This window comes from Manihot esculenta, chromosome 2, assembly GCF_001659605.2.
Source record: "Manihot esculenta cultivar AM560-2 chromosome 2, M.esculenta_v8, whole genome shotgun sequence".
NCBI lineage: Eukaryota > Viridiplantae > Streptophyta > Magnoliopsida > Malpighiales > Euphorbiaceae > Manihot > Manihot esculenta.
This window is the reverse complement of record NC_035162.2, coordinates 6,256,645-6,274,554: the sequence shown is the minus strand read 5'-3', so window position 1 is coordinate 6,274,554 and position 17,910 is coordinate 6,256,645. Positions and strand designations below refer to the sequence as shown.

Here is a 17,910-nt window from a genome sequence, read left to right as displayed (position 1 = left end):
AATAATTAACTTATTTGAAAAAAATATATGAACATTATAAATTTATGTTTTTTTTTGTGAAATTTTATAATTTTTTTTTAAAAAAACAAAATACAAGGAGCTCAATTTTTTTAATGATTTTTTTCATTAATTCTTTATGATTGATAATGTATATAAAAGAGGAGGGGTGAAAACTACCTAAAAGGGATTACAAATTTTCAAGTTTATATTTTATCTATAATTATATATATATATAATAATAATAATATTTTATATATTTTTCAAATTAATTTTATACTACCTTCATATATAATATGTTTTTTGTATTTTTTAAGGCTTAAAATTTATAAAATTAAATTAAATTTTAATTTTTTATAATAAATCATTGTACTCATACTTACAGAAATAATAATATTTAATAATTAAAATATTATTTGCATCCAAAAATTTTATTAAATTTTGTACATGTATGCTTAGAATCACGATAATAATTAACCAAAATTTATATAATAACTTCTTTAAATTTAATTTTTATGAATTTATTAAGAATAATTGAATATTATATATATATATATATGCAATGATTTTTTTTTAAATCACACGCACACACAAACATTTTATTTAAGTATTTTATTTAATATTTTTAAATTTATCATAATTTAGAAAAGTAATTATTTATTTTATATTGATAATGTATATTATTATGGATAATAAATTTAAAAACATATTAGCATTTATAAAGAAAACTAAGATACTTTTGTTTAAAAACTTATATTGCTATTTTAAAATAAAAGTGAGTATTTATGTGTAACGACCCCAAATGGACCGTCACCGGCGCTAGGATTCAGGTCGGCTTAAGGCCGCCAGAACCCGTAGCAAGCCTGCTATGCTCTCTGTGTACCTGTAAATCTCATACATAATCATACATTTTCTGTGAAAATAAAAACTCTTTTCTAAATCAAAGCTTAACCTGTACATGCACTATCTCTGTACTCTGTACTCTGTACCCCTGACTAGAGCTTACTCTAGATGGGTTAACTCATATCTGTTAAGCCTGGTTTTTCACATACTCTGTAAAACATATACATATATACAGATCGTGTACATAACAAAAGATTTACAACACAAAATAACTAAGTCAAGCACAACTTTAACTGTATACACAACTAGTACATCTCTTTAATATTACATGTCCACTCTAAGCTATTACAACTCTCTTTACTCTTTCTGTACTCTGCTGATCTCCCATGTACACTGTACACTGTTAATGAAAACATGAAGAAAAGTTTCAGAATGACAGGATCTCACCTCAGAAAGTGAAAGAAAATGGTAAGAGTTATATTTTCAACCGACTGAGGGCCTTTTATAGGTGGCTGGCCAGACCACCTTCGGCGGCCACACGTGAAACCGAAAGCCATGCATGTTCGACGGCCGAATGTCACTTTCGACGGCCGAATGTCACTTTCGACGGCCGAATGTCACTTTCGGCGGCCGAACCTGACTTTTCTGCCTTGGTTTTTTTCTTTCAAAAACTCAGTTCTTTTTAACTTAAAAACATTAAAACATCCTATAGTACTTTAGAAAAACATAAATCTTCCCTTCTAGAGAATTTTGACATTCTGAATTCCACCGGACGACAGGAATTCCGATACCGAACTCTAGCCGGGTATTACATTATGCTTCTATAATTAATAGTAATAATGAGTAATTGAAAATCAAACTTCATGTTAAAATTAAAATGATAATTATATTTATGTATTTGTAAATCATATAAAATTATATAAAAAATCTAAAAAATATATATATATATATATTTTGTACTCATATACTTAATCTGGTAGTGAATATATCTGAGTAAATATGAGAAATCTCATATTTCACTCTCCTAATCTCTGATCCCCAATTAAAAAAAAAATAAAAATATATATATATATAAATTAAAATTATAAAATATTAAAAATTTGATTAAAAATAATAAAAATAAAACTATTTAAAATAATAAAATAGATGTTCAACACACATATTAAAAATATTAATACTTCAAAAAAATAAAAATTATTTTATTTTCTCTCCAAATTAAAAAAAAAAAAATCTTTTTCTCTTTTATTTTTCTTATTTCTCTAAATAAAAAAATTTGTTTAAAAGTTTTTATGCTTCATTTGAAAAATACTGAAAGTCATCTTTAATATTTTTATATTTCTATAATTAGTCGAAACGAGTAAATAAAAGTCAAACTTCATGATTAAATTAATAAGATAAATATATATTATCTATATAAAATCACTTGTATTGTACATGAAAAAATTTAAACAAAAAAAATGAATTAAATTTATAAATATTATAAATTTGATTAAAAATAATTAAAATACATTATTAAAATAATAAAATAAACATGCAACACACGTTTTAAAAATTTAATTTAAAAAGAGAGAAAAATAAAATTATTTTACATTTTTCATATTAAAAAGAAAACAAATAAAGGAAAATGATTTAATTTTTCTTTTTCCTTTTATTTTTCTTCCTCCACGAAACAAAGAAAAAAAAAATTTTTTTTCTACATCATTTATTTTTCTCCCTTTCCACTGTATTCTATTGTTAGACTATAGATCCATAAAAACGATCAAATATAGATAAAACGAAAATATTTAATTAATTATCATCTACAAATTGAATTAATAAAAAATTAACATTTATATTAATAATTAATAAAATACATATTTATAGATAATATATTGTTTATAAAAAGTTATATAATTTATGGATTAATTAATAAAATTTATGTTTTTCTAATTGTTAAATTAACTAATAATTCTGAAAATATTAGTTTAAACATTATTATTATTATTATTATTATTATTTTGTAAAGATAGTTAAAAAGGGAAATAAGTTCGTTGGCCGATTGCTAGGATTTGGTGATAATAGAAATTATTAGACGATTGAAGGAGTAAAATGACTAAAAAGAACATCGTCTCCAATTTTAATGTAATACGTGGTATATAAGTAGAGCCGTCTGCAATCATCTCTGCTCATTTTTTTCACCAAACTCTTCCTCACACCGCTTTCTTCTCTGCTTCTAGACCTTCACGAGAAGCAGAAGCTCTTCCTTCTCCTTCCATTTTCATCTTTGAATTCATAAACCATTTTCTTTGACATAGAAAACTAGAAGGAAAAAAAAGAGGAAAATCGACGATGGCTTTTGAGAAGATCAAGGTCGCCAACCCCATCGTTGAGATGGACGGTGAGATTTCCCTCTATTCATTGTTGTTGGTTTTGATCTTTCATCATTTTCTGCTGTTTTCTTCTTATTATTGTTATTGTTCTAGTTTGAATTAATACTGCTGTAGTGAGCGCCGATCATCACCTCTTTATATTGTTGATGGTTTTTATCAGTTAGATTTAGATATTCTTGGATTTTTATGTCTTCCAAAGAAGTTGGTAGGTCCTCTCTGCTTTAAGATCTGCTCTGCTCTGCGCTGAGATGTTCTCTTCTCTAAGAACAATTACAGGCTGCAATATTTATTTACTGCTTTAAACATTTTACTTGTATGTGTCAGTGAAAATTGGACCTCTACGGTTGAAGCTTTTATCTGAGATCTGGTTCTGATGTGAAAATTGCATTTCTGATTATCAATATGATCCATGACTTCACATGCAGCGGTTAAGGATGACTTATCCTATTAGTTCCAGGATCTGGTTAAAAGTCAAGGATTGGTGGCTAAAGTATATATATATATATATATTTTATTTAAGAGACTTGAGCATTTATATGTTATGCATTTTCTGTTACCATATTGTTTATGTAACTTCCTTTGACCTGCGGAGATGGCCCAAGAAAGATGTTTGTCATGTATTCACTTTTTCTTTTTCTATTTTCATAAAAATAAACTATTATCACTAGCGATGAAGAGAAGTTTATAATTCTTTCGTGGATATTTTATTTCTCATCTCAAGAATTACATCATTTTAAATGTTGTTCTTGTGATCTATTTGATTTTCCGCTTTTTAATTTGTGGACATGGAGTTGGATTCAGGAGCATTTACCCAAGTTTAGCTCTGCGCATTTTAGAATCTAATTCTAGAATAGAATAGGTTTTCAAACATGCCAAAATAATTTTTATCATAAGCATTGTATAAACTGGATTTGGCATATGGATTCTACAACATTGTCTTTTTTTGCATGCCCCGGGGGACACTTGGCTTATTAACCATGAGACCATGGCATTGTAGAAAGATAATTGCAAATTTCTTTGAATTTGAAGTTGTTTGCGTAACATCTTTGTTTTTTTCCCCCTAATCTCTCTTTTGTTACTGAAATGCAGGAGATGAAATGACTCGGGTTTTCTGGAAATCAATCAAAGATAAGGTAATTTAGTATTATACTGTTAATAGATTTTCCTCTTCCAAACCTAGTTTTCTGGTCTAAGGTATTTCAAATTGCTTACCTTTCATATATCTTTTTAACATATCTGCAGCTTATTTTCCCCTTCCTGGAGTTGGACATAAAATACTTTGACCTTGGCCTTCCCCATCGCGATGCCACTGATGACAAAGTTACAGTTGAAAGTGCAGAGGCTACCCTTAAGTAAGGGTTTATACATAGCTATAGTTTCCTTCCTAGTGAAAATTATCTCTTGTTTCTTTTAATGTTTGGAAGAAAAAAAAAGAAACCATTGCTGTTATTCCTTTCATATTTGTTTCCAATAAACTTGTCTTCCTACTGTCACTGATTTTAAAAGGATATTTATTGTTCATTCTATAGTATTTTCATTCTGCTTCAGCATTTTTATTCCAATAAAATGATATTTGGTTCTATTTTTAGGTACAATGTAGCAATCAAGTGTGCAACAATAACTCCAGGTATGCAATCTGTTTATTTAGATGCCTGAATCATTGGATCTTATGTGCATGGTAATTTTTTTTTAAAAGAATATGAAAACAAATATTATAATCTGATTTGTCATGGCAGATGAAGCTCGTGTGAAGGAGTTTAACTTGAAGCAGATGTGGAAGAGTCCAAATGGGACAATTAGGAATATTTTAAATGGTCAGTGAATTTGCAGTTGCGACCTTCAGAAATTGGAACCATTCCAATTGTTTTTTGATTGGTTACAGTGGTATTTTTTTCTCCCTACAGGTACTGTTTTCAGAGAACCAATTATTTGCAAGAATGTTCCCCGGCTTGTCCCAGGTATGTTTCCAGTTTTGCTGACATTGCAGTCTGTACTTTCAACAGTGGAATTTAGCTGACTGGTTGTTGTTGTTTCAGGTTGGTCAAAGCCGATTTGTATTGGAAGGCATGCATTTGGTGACCAATATCGAGCAACTGATACAGTTATTAAAGGAGCTGGCAAACTCAAATTGGTTTTCGGTAACTTTTTCTGTTGCTTCTTGGCTTTGATTAAAAATCTATAGATTCTCTGATTTTCTAGTTGTTCCTTGTAAAGGATTGGTTGTAAAATTCTGCAATATCCTGCAGTACCTGAAGGACAGGATGAGAAGACAGAGTTGGAGGTTTTCAACTTTACTGGTGATGGGGGGGTGGCATTGTCCATGTATAACACTGATGAGGTATGATTCTGCAGCTTTCCTCGACAATTTTGTGCAGCTGAATTGCCTTTCAATGATTTGTTACCTGTTATGTCTTGAGAATGCAGTCAATCTGCGCTTTTGCTGAGGCATCTATGAACACTGCTTACCAGAAAAAATGGCCACTTTATCTTAGCACAAAAAATACCATCCTTAAGAAGTATGATGGAAGGTATGACACTTCAGTCCCTTACTTTTTACAACTTGAAGATTATTGTATTCTTGAGTCTATGCTCTTTTTTCTTGTGTATAATTTTTAACTAATGTTTTACAATTTGTTTTTTCAATCAAGATTCAAGGACATTTTTCAGGAAGTCTATGAGGCCAACTGGAAGTCAAAGTTTGAGGCTGCTGGAATATGGTGAGTGGCCCAGGATGTCTGATTTGAGATGATGGAATATGTTGGTTACATTTGTGGTCATAATTAACTTTTATGATAACTGAAAGGTATGAACATCGGCTCATTGATGATATGGTGGCTTATGCTCTCAAGAGTGAAGGTGGTTACGTATGGGCATGCAAGAACTATGATGGAGATGTGCAGAGTGATTTCTTAGCTCAAGGTATGTGTAATAAACCATTAATAACCGGAAGGCTTAAGCTATCAGAAAATTATTTTCTTTACCTTACTGGAAAGCTGAATTCATAATATGGATGGATGCTACCTCCGTTTTACTGCTTTATTAGCATGTCCTTGATGAGTGAAACCTTCTTGCTTCTTAATTTCTGGTTGTATGTTCACTTCTTTTAGAAGTGGAAATTGTGAACTAACTTCTGGTTACGAATTTATAGGTTTTGGATCACTTGGATTGATGACATCTGTACTGGTAATTTCAGATCAATAAACTCTCTCTGACTTTTACTTGTGTATTCCTTTGTTGGCATTTACTGTTGGTTTTTGTTTATAATTGATAGTTGTGTTACTATTTCCCAATTTCTTCATACCCACACTTCAATGATATGGATTTTCATTTTCTTGCATATTTATAACAGAATAACATTGGTCTTAGCACTGAATCATCACGCTTTAGCACCTTAAAGTTAGTAGCACATTCAAATGCATGTTTTAAACTATTTTTAATGAAAAGACAGTAAAGGTGTTTTAATGTTTTATCATATGAGGGTGCTGAAGAAAGAATTCAGATAGTGGGTTAAGTTTAGGTGTTTGTAAAATATGCGGTGCAGAAGCACCATAGTAGGGATTTCAGTGGAAGGAAAGAGTTAAAACTAGCGTCTGGGCATGCAACTCTGTACTTTAACTTGCCAGTGTGTATGAATTCAGGTGTGCCCAGATGGAAAAACTATTGAAGCAGAGGCAGCCCATGGTACCGTAACTCGACATTACAGGGTTTATCAGAAAGGTGGTGAAACCAGCACAAACAGCATAGCTTCTATCTTTGCTTGGTCACGAGGTCTTGCACACAGGTATATTGTTACGCATTTGTGATCCCTGCAGGTGCTTTGAATTTGTGTGTGTGTATGAATATAAAGCTTTGACTTTAGTAGTAAATAAGAATTTAAGCAAGTCCTTGTTTGCAGGGCTAAGTTGGATGACAATGAAAGACTCTTGGATTTCACCCAGAAGCTTGAGGCAGCATGTATTGGAGCAGTGGAGTCTGGCAAGATGACCAAGGATCTTGCATTGCTTATTCATGGACCTAAGTATGTGCATGTTTGAATGCTATAGTAGTCTAAATGTAGATTTGTATGTTTTTGCTGCTTTATATTTTTCCCTATTTCATATGCAGTCCATATGGATGTAATATGCTTCTTACTTGTTGTGTAGGGTTACTCGGGACCAGTATCTCAATACTGAAGAATTCATTGATGCTGTGGCAGCAGAACTGAAAGCAAAACTTGGCATCACCGAATAATTGTATGTGGATATTCTCCAGTATCTCCTAGCGCTGGAATGATATCTAATGTTGCAATTTCTGCATTTATCTTGGGCTGGCCAATGATATTTTCCCCAACTCATGTTCTTCCTTTGCAAAATAATCTCATCTACAATATTTAACGGATAATTTATCTTGGCATTGTACTTGCAGAACTGGCTAAAATTGCCAAATTGCTACCCACTAGGGAATATTCTGGATGGACGCCTAGCCCATTGGATTGTTTTTAAATACGAGGAAACCCTTGAATTGCTGGCTGTTATCTGGCTATCAATGCGTTACTTGATAAATAAATGTGGTAGGAAGAAAGATGTAGTTTGCTGGAGATGTGTTCTAGGAGCTTTTCATGTTTATGTTGGCTTGTCTATATTCTTGAATGGATCTTTGTTTCTGGATGTCTTAGTTCTGATCGGTACGTTGTAAACCCAATTGTTAGGTACTCGAAATTGATCAAGTGCTGATCAAGTTGAAGATTATTTTGGTTACGGGCCTTGGTAGGCATCCTTAAGTAGGAAAACTTCGTTATTCGGAGGCAATAAAGGGGAGGATGCCTCCCCTGTTTGATTTTATTCATTGTTATTTTCAATGTAATTTTTCAGTTGGACACTGTTAACTATAAAGATGGTATTTTCTATATTCTCTCCTCTACCATGGTTCCAAGAATCCAGTGGCTTCTCGGATGTTAAGTAATTATTTAAGGTGGAGGTAAATGCCTAAAAACCAGTTAGTGGAGGGGTGATAAAACTATATATTGCGTTGATTGTGAGGATCTGGTGTTGATCACAATTCTGAACTCTGAAGTTATGAATTTGAAATGGGCTTCAAGGAAGGGATGCAAGAAAATTAGTTTAAAATTGGAAAAATAAGTGATCCACTCAAGTGTTCAATACGCAAGTTAGTGGTGCAATGACTTTTAATAGAAATTACAACATGAAAAATATTCGATAGAAACCTAATCCTCATGTCTGAACCGACAGCAGCGTAATATAGAAACGATCGGGAACTAGCACATTGGGTTAAAGAAGCCTCAAAACCAATATTTAATATATATATATGATTTGTCATAAACTTTGACAAAATTGCTTCCTCTAGAATCAGTTCTCGATTCCTATATTTACACGTGACGACCATCCACAAAGGAACAATGATATTTCAAGAAATTAAGCGAAAATTGAGCTTATTTATGAGTTTCAAACGCAATTCATGTATAAATTTGGTGATTTGTCTGAAAGATTAGATTTAATCTTTTTTTTTTTTAAAAAAATCTGATTTGACAGGAGAATAGATGAGGAAAGAGAATTATAATTTAAGGTTTTATTGAAATTTAAAATCAGTTTTAGACTATTTATATTAAAAATATATTATAGTTTAATTTTCATAATGGAATATAATATTTTTTGTTTAAATATGCAAAAATAATAAATTTAGAAATCCAATATTTTAAATCTCAAAAAGACACGATATCCAAAAAAGGATCACGTGCATTTTGTTAAAATTAGTGATATTAATATATTACAATACTTTTTTTTATATTGTTGGATGTGCAATTTGTTTTGATTTATATATAGTCCATAGAAAAGCATGTAAGTATTATAATAATAGAGTCCTAACAATAGAGTCCACCCGATTAAGAATGTCTTATTAGATATTTTAAAAAAAAAAATACATAGAATGTATTAAAAGATTCGGTTGTCAAGTGAGATACAAGTCTTCTAATGAGTATAGAAATTAATCCAAAACTCAAATATCATTGGAAATATAAAGATTCGTTAACCGATTAATTACTATTATTTTAATTATAATCGAAAAAGAAAAAAATTATTTAAAATAAAGCAAGAAAGCTTAATGCATGTCTATAAAAAAAGAAAGTGTATACAATTATAAAAACAAACAAAAATAATAAAAAATACAAAACAATACAATAATCAATAAAAAAAATCTACTTATGATTGACTATTTGCTATCAACCAACAACCCATAAGTACAATAAGAAAAAGTTGAAATTTCCACTAATAGAACGACCATCATAGCAATAGAAGAGACGCGACGGAGTTCGATCCAAGCTTTGATTACTAAACACAGCGGCACGATTTTAAATTATTGACGTTAATATACTAAACTCCCCAAGCATATTTCAAACATCATAAACTAAAATGGCAAAATCATTAAATAAAAGCTACTCCCCAAGCATATTTCAAACATAAGAAACTAAAATGGCAAAACCATTAAATAAAAGCTCAACGCAACAACTAAACCACCTAAAAAAATAAAAAATATAAGTTAAAAACAAAAACAAAGGCTAATCGGAGGGTCTCCCCCTCACACAAAACCCTTGTAACTTTCTGGATCACTCTCTCTCTTCTCTCTCCCCGCAGTGCCCACCATGTGAAACTTCTAATTATGACCATTACTGGAAAAAATGTGTTAAATGTTAGATTCAGATAAAATGGTTCACGTTCTAGATAAACCATGGAACAATTATTGTATATATAGTCCATAGATCTGCATATTTAAATATTCTTCGTTATACAAAAGCACTGGGTTGGTATTAGGAAATAAATTAATTAATTTCAACTAACCTTTTGTATTTTCTAAAAGACTTGGCACAAATTATACTATTAATAGCTTCCAAGTTCCGAGTTTTGGACTAAATCTTCCAAATAATAAACGAGAGTCGTGAGATAAATACATATTTAAATAACTTATTTATTAATATTTCTATTTATTTAATACATATTTAAATATTCACTTATAAATCAAGTGTAATGTTTTGTTAAGCTTTAATAATTTAAAAATTTTAGTTTTATTCCACAACAATTTTAATATTAATTAAAATATTAGTATTTACTTTAACTTGTGATTACCGGAATAACTATTAACTAGTAAAATAATTAATATTACTGAATTGAAGCAAATGATAGGTTAAGTCTGTGTTTTAAAAAGATGAATAATATATTTTTAATAATTTTATTAAAAAAATAATTGAAAATGAGAGAAAAAAGGGAAATCTTGCGCTAAATAGGACCATAAGTCAAATACAAGGATTAGCGGGTTAAGGTGCCGCTGTGACACTGAAAAAGAATGGAAAATCTTGTCCAGATTGAGTTATGTAATTCAAAGTAAAAATCTAACGTAGTGCATATGAAAATTCAAGGTGACTACATAATATAATAGTGAAAAACTATAACAAAAAAGGAAACATTGAAAAAATAGCAATCTCTTCTCTCTTCCTGAAAATAGTTGGCATGGAAGGAACCAGATGACCGGCTCTTCAAAGACGACTGTTATGCTTTGAAAGAAGAGTGACATGATGCACACCGTTTCATTAAGCCTTATTTATACCGTATTGATAACTTCATCGTTTCACTTCAACATACTGTTTCTCTTATTTAAATTTACCGTTCTATTTATTTAGATATGTTATCGTATCAGGTTTATTCAGAAAAAAACAATCAATTAATAAAAAAATATTTTTTTATTAAATGAATATTTAATTTATTTTCAAAAATATTTTTAAATTTTGAAATTTTATTGATACCATCATATGCCTTTATATACATATTAACTACAAATATTTTGAACGTAGAAAAGAATTGCTTGATGGACAACAATTTTTCCTTTTAGAGAGGGTTGGATGGCAATTCACGCAGTTTGCTTGACTCGTGGAATTCGCTCCTTCGACGAGCCCTCATGAAAAGTCAGGTGTACAGGAGGCGTATTCTTTAGTTTTGAATATTAGTTCAGGGTTTAAGAAACATTATTAATTTTAAGAATTTATTTATTTATTTATATTTTAAATTTATTATAAACTAAAAATTATTCTTTAATTTAATATGAAAAAATAATATTATTAAAATTTTCCTCCAAAGACAAGATTGTTATTTTTAAAATGATGTCACTATTCTTTTATACTTTCCTCCTCTCCAATGAAAGTTCTAAGAAAAATCAACGCCATATTCTTTCGTTCCCAGTTTTGTCCTTGCCAAACAAAGTAATCCAAGATTTTAATTATATATAAACCCACCACCACACGTTTAATCTCCATCTCCTACCTCTCTCAGATCTCACTTCTCTCTCACTGTCTCCTCTCTCCACAATGGTTCTCTCCAAGACAACGTCGGAATCCGACGTCTCCGTCCATTCCACCTTCGCTTCCCGCTATGTCCGAACTTCACTTCCTCGGTAATTAGTAATCCAATCATATGGATTAATCTTCGCCATTTTTCGTCATTAACGGAGAAATTGATCAACGATCCTGGGTTTTTCCTTTGCAGGTTCAAGATGCCAGAGAACTCGATCCCCAAGGAAGCAGCTTACCAGATCATCAACGATGAGCTGATGCTGGATGGGAACCCGAGACTTAATCTCGCGTCTTTCGTGACCACGTGGATGGAACCGGAGTGCGATAAGCTCATGATGGAGGCCATCAACAAGAACTACGTTGACATGGATGAGTACCCGGTCACCACTGAGTTGCAGGTTAGTCTTCTTTACTGATGCTTTTTACGTGTGTGCTCGCGTGCACTGTGCAAGTGGTGAACGTTCAACTCTGAAAATTAATGGGTTAAAATTAACTACTAAATATTTGTCAATTGTCGGTTTTTTTTTTAAATTGTCGGTTATAACCTTAGTATTAATGTGTTTTGAATTGTAATAAAATAATGTATATTTGAAAATTTGCATAGGTTAATTAGTTCATTTTGTCTGACTGGTTAGAGATATTAATTAGAATCATAGATCAGACTAGATTCAGATCATATTCTTTTTTTTTTTGAAATGGTAGATTCAGATCATATTCTTTTTTTCTTTTGCTATTTTGTAAAATAATTTTGATATAATTTTTTTTTATTTTATAATTAAAGTAAAAAAAATAATATTTTTGTTTTTAAAAAAATTATACACATTTCATACATTTATACTCTGCTAATAAATAAATCAAAATTATGAACAGTTGATATAAAAAATTTCCAACTTAATATGATAATACTAATTAAAATTATTTTTTGATATTATTTTATTGTAATAAAAAAAATTAAAGAGTTGCATCCGGAAGGTTTTAGACATTTGATATAAAAAATTTCCAACTTAATATGCTAATTAAAATTATTTTTTGATATTATTTTATTGTAATAAAAAAATAAAATTAAAGGGTTGCATCCGGAAGGTTTTAGTGGCAGTTCTAACTTTGTTTGCTGGCTTTCGTTACGAGACATCGTGCGTATTTTTTACATGAAACAATTGCATATATAAAAAATACCGGGCGAGTAATATTTAATTTAAATTTAAAAATTAATTAAATTAAATTAATTTAAAATTTTAATTTAATTTTTTATTTATTTTGATTTAAATTTTAATTTTAAAAAATTTTAATTAATTTAATTTAATTTTAATTTAAAAAAATTAAAAAAATTAAACTGAATTGATTAATATAATAATATATTATTTTTTTATAATATATAAAAATTAAACTATAATAATATTAAATTATTTTAATTAAATTTAAAAATATTAAAATAATTTATAAAAAATAAAAAATTTAACTGATCAAATTGAATATCAATTTAATTTAAATTAATTTTTATTTAAAATTAATTCTATTTAATTTTTATAAAGATTAAAAATTTATTATTTAATTAATTTAATTTTAAATCCAACCGTGAAATGAATATATAAATGAACATTTGTACTAAAAAAGGCGAGAAAATTTAAGATACACGGGCGGTTTGTTTCTGATCAAACAACTTTTTTAAAGTTATATATAAGACGAATCTTTTGACATACTTTTTATCAGTGAAAAAAAAAATTCTGAGGAACACTTATAAATTTCTAGGATAACATTTACTATTTATTACTTGAGAATAAGAAATAATTATTTATAAGTTTTTATAATTTAAATTTAAATTAATTGTTCTCTGCTATTTAATTTTAAAATTTATTTATTTTATATATTTTATCTATTTTTACATTAGCCTATATTATAAAATTAATTAAAGGTCTATTATACATATATATGTATAAAGTTTCAAAATATCATGCTAATATAAAATTCAAAAAAGTTATTTAAAGAATCATGTTTCCAACAATCTTTTTCAATGTCCTTTTCTATATGAAAAAAACATAGAAAAGATTGTTTTTTAATTAATTAATTTATAAAATGATATATTATAAACTAATTTTTTTAATTTTAAATAGTAAAATTTATTAATAACTAAAAATTAAATTATAAGAAAAGCCTTTTTTAGTAGTAATCATCCTATTATTAATTGTACGTACAATTAATTTCCTTTCATTTTTAAGAAAAATAACAATAATAAAAAAGGTGGTATGCAATATGCATAACTGGAAAAATTCATGAAGGATATATATATTAAACATGAATAATTAATAAATTATTATATAATTTTATTAGACTCTTCAAATATTATCATTAAATTTTGAAAAAAGTTATGTTATTTTATTTTTTTTATTACTAACACTTAGTTATTTGCACCTAATTTGACTAACCTCCTGTATATATTTATTTCTCCATTAAATCATAATAATAAAAATAAATATTAAATTACAACATTTAATTAAAAATATAAAACTTTAAAATTTATTAAATTCAAGGGGTAAAAGCACGTGCGCATACTCTACCCTCACCTCGTTTTATTCTCATGTATCCACAATCGAACTAAGCTCACTTTAAAAAAGACTTTATTGATCGTCTTGTCTCGGGCAATAATCGAGGAGTGCGGAAATTCTTTTTGGAAAATTAAAGGAATGCTAGAAAGAAAGTCAAGGTCCCACTACTAGAATAAGAGTATGCTCAGTTGGCTGTCTGAAATTTAGATTCCCAGACGCCACAAACTGCGCCCTGATCAACGGTGATCCGGTGGTTACGCGTTGTTGCCTTTCCCACTAGTGGTCTAAAAGAGGGTCGCTCCTTACCATTTATTTTATTGGTCGGACATTCCAAATTTCTTTTCCTTGCACTTGCAGCGTTCGCTTTTGATTTTTCTTTTTATTCGTCTTATAATAATAATTATAATAACTTTTTAGCATATTTAGATTAAATTTATATAAAAAGAGATACATCTAAAACCAACTCCTCTTAATCATGTTTCAAAAATGATAATCAGAGATAATAATGATATTTTTAGATATTTAATCCGATAAAATTCTAATAGAACAAATTTAAATCATTATAATCTGGTTTAGGACGAATTCGAATTTAAAAAATAATATCGATTTAAATTAATTTTAATTTTATAGAATTCATTTATATAAATAATTAATTTAATATAAAAATATATTTTACAATAGTATTTATAAATTTTTTTATATATTTTTATTTATAAATTAAAATTTAAATATTTTTAAAAATATTAAATTTTTTAAATGAAAATTATTAATGAAAAATATTTTTTATATAAATTATTAATTAAAATATATAAGACGATTTTGAATTTTATTCGGATAATAATAATCAGGTTTAGGACGGATTCGAAAAGTTTAGATTAATTTTTAATTCAATTTGAAATAGATTCTGATATTGGTGATAGTCCATTGCCGGTCTTTTAATTAAGAATAAAAATTAAAATTAGTCTCTCAAATATCAGTTTTCAATAATATATTTGTCATTTTAATTTATTAGATGCTTTTTAGAAACATTTTACTAAAAATTAATATCAATTAAATTAATAATTGAAAATCAACTCCAATTACTCAACCAGTAGACGTTTAATTTGAACCATTTAATTCAAATATTTAGAAACAATGTAAAAATCTACTTATTTTTGCAGACTTTATTTGGTTTTTCAGCAATGGACAAATTTCTTGCCGAGAAATCCGCCATTAAAAGTCTGTTTTTATGGAAATCCATAGACTTGGTTCTCATTTTAATAAAAAATTAAAGGAGAAATAAAGGTCTTTCCTTTGTCAAAAGAAAATTCATTTCTTTCTCCAGCATTTGCACATATTTAAAGAGAAGAAATACAGATAGAGATTAGTACGTGACTACCTACAATATGATCAAGAGATCACCACTTGGATTAGTTAGTAACTACTAAATTAATTAATTTATGGCTTTTGTCTTCTTCTCTTCCAAATGAATGCGTGTTTGATTTACTTCAAAGTTAATTAGCATCTTATGCTTAATGTAAAGGGCATGCAATTACGAGGAAAAAAAAAGAGAGGGAGAAAGAGACCGTACAAAATTTATTATGTGGAGTTAGCTCATACTATGATTTGTTTATGTATGCAGAACCGATGTGTTAACATGATAGCTCATCTATTCAACGCACCACTTGGAGATTCAGAGATTGCAATTGGAGTAGGAACTGTGGGTTCCTCAGAAGCAATAATGTTGGCTGGATTAGCATTCAAGAGGAAGTGGCAGAACAAGAGAAAAGCTGAGGGAAAACCTTATGACAAGCCTAACATTGTTACTGGAGCCAATGTTCAGGTATGATCGATATTCTTTATTGTTTTGTATTGCGAGTGCAAATATGGGTCCCAAGTTTTTCTGAAGTAGAAGCACAGCCATTATGTATGGAGAATTTTGATGAATAGGATGGTTTTACAGGTCTGTTGGGAGAAATTTGCAAGGTATTTTGAAGTGGAGTTGAAGGAAGTGAAGCTCAGAGAGGGGTATTATGTGATGGATCCAGCGAAAGCAGTGGAGATGGTTGATGAGAACACAATTTGTGTTGCTGCTATACTTGGCTCTACTCTTAATGGGGAGTTTGAAGATGTGAAGCTTTTGAATGATCTCTTGATAGAGAAAAACAAGCAAACTGGGTATTCATGAATTCCTTTTCTAATCTAAATAGAAAAAAATCAGAATTCTTGTATACACACCTGATGCCTGATTTATTAGTCAAATGAGTATATTCTTTCTGTTAATCCATTTTAACGTACATCAGCAGCAAATCTTTCAATACATCATATATCTTAAATTTGTATATTGTATTTTTTTTTTTCCTTTGCAGATGGGATACTCCTATCCATGTTGATGCAGCAAGTGGTGGGTTTATTGCCCCTTTCATTTATCCAGAGCTTGAGTGGGATTTCAGATTGCCATTGGTGAAGAGTATCAATGTTAGTGGGCACAAATATGGATTGGTCTATGCTGGAATTGGTTGGGTCATTTGGAGGAACAAAGAGGATTTGCCTGAAGAACTCATCTTCCATATCAACTATCTTGGGGCCGATCAACCTACATTTACCCTTAATTTCTCCAAAGGCAAGCATAAATATATCTATTTTTTAGACTAACTTATCTTGTCCAATTGTCTTTCTACCATGATCAAAAGCTAAAACTGCTTCTGCAGGTTCTAGTCAAGTTATTGCTCAATACTACCAACTCATTCGACTGGGTTATGAGGTGAGTCCTAATTAGACCAGAGATATTATCAGCTTTCTAATATCCTATGCTGAAAAATAAATCAAGAAATGCATGAACATTTACAATTTATAGTAATAATGTTATAAATTTGTTTATTGAATGCAGGGGTATAGAAATGTTATGGAAAATTGCAGAGATAATATGCTGGTTTTAAAGGAAGGACTAGAGAAAACAGGGCGTTTCAATATTGTCTCAAAGGACAATGGGGTGCCATTGGTAGCTTTCTCCTTAAAAGACAACAGCTGCCACACTGAGTTTGAAATCTCCGACATGCTAAGGAGATTTGGATGGATTGTGCCTGCATATACAATGCCACCTGATGCAGAACATGTAACTGTGCTTAGAGTTGTCATCAGAGAGGACTTCTCCCGTTCGCTCGCAGAACGCCTTGTTATTGACATAGAAAAAGTTCTGCACGAGCTTGATACCTTGCCATCCAGAGTTAGTGCCAAGATTTCAATAACTGAAGAGAAACAAAAGAATGGAACTGCTAAGAAGAGTGCCCTGGAGACACAGAGGGAGATTACTACAATTTGGAGGAAGTTCGTCACAGAAAGGAAGAAGATGAATGGTGTTTGCTAAGACGGAATAACAAAACTTATACAATAATTTATCTTCACCGTGTGTTGGTATTTGCTTGTTTGCGAGTATTTTCGTTTGAGAAAAACTTGGGCGTAATTTATTTGGTATTCTCACTTACCTTAAACTTTTATTATTTCTTATTTTCTAATCTGCCAATCTATCTCCAACGTGGGGAATGGATCTCTTAACTTATTGTTATTTTCTTTTTCTTTTTTTATCCAACTTTTTAAGAATTTTGATTATCTCTATGAATCTATATGTGCCGCTATATACTTGTAAATTTCATTTCGAAATGTTTATAGAAGTCATGGAAAAGTATGAGAGAAATTTTGCCTTGCTGTAAATATAGGGATAATATTAATTGTGACATTCACATAGATGTAGACAAGTATAATAATGAATAACATTCAAAACTAAATGGGTTTTTTGTTGGAAGTGGGACATAGATGATGCTGACATAATTAAGATTTTAGAATGACG

The 17,910-nt window shown here is 29.5% G+C and overlaps 2 protein-coding genes across 3 annotated transcripts; both read left to right on the top strand.

Annotated features, from left to right (window-relative positions):
* Nucleotides 1-2,993: 2,993 nt before the first annotated feature.
* Nucleotides 2,994-8,092, top strand: LOC110609596 (isocitrate dehydrogenase [NADP]). 2 transcript variants are annotated; one of them, XM_021749289.2, is made up of 16 exons: nt 2,994-3,217; nt 4,299-4,342; nt 4,452-4,561; nt 4,799-4,836; nt 4,946-5,023; nt 5,114-5,167; nt 5,246-5,347; nt 5,456-5,547; nt 5,634-5,737; nt 5,858-5,926; nt 6,013-6,128; nt 6,358-6,392; nt 6,848-6,990; nt 7,105-7,227; nt 7,352-7,441; nt 7,614-8,092. In XM_021749289.2, the coding sequence occupies exons 1-15, from the start codon at nt 3,169-3,171 to the stop codon at nt 7,437-7,439; spliced, it is 1,245 nt and encodes a 414-aa protein (XP_021604981.1). In that variant the 5' UTR covers nt 2,994-3,168; the 3' UTR covers nt 7,440-7,441; nt 7,614-8,092. The 2 variants fall into 2 exon arrangements, with proteins under 2 accessions (XP_021604981.1, XP_021604980.1); XM_021749288.2 differs by having other exon boundaries at nt 7,352-8,092.
* Nucleotides 8,093-11,480: 3,388 nt separating this feature from the next.
* On the top strand, nt 11,481-17,672 carry LOC110609211 (glutamate decarboxylase 1). Its single transcript, XM_021748638.2, has 7 exons — nt 11,481-11,642; nt 11,735-11,939; nt 15,706-15,906; nt 16,027-16,241; nt 16,433-16,686; nt 16,775-16,827; nt 16,954-17,672. Exons 1-7 carry the CDS (start codon nt 11,557-11,559, stop codon nt 17,428-17,430), a joined length of 1,491 nt encoding a protein of 496 aa, XP_021604330.1. The 5' UTR covers nt 11,481-11,556; the 3' UTR covers nt 17,431-17,672.
* The last annotated feature ends 238 nt before the right edge of the window (nt 17,673-17,910 follow it).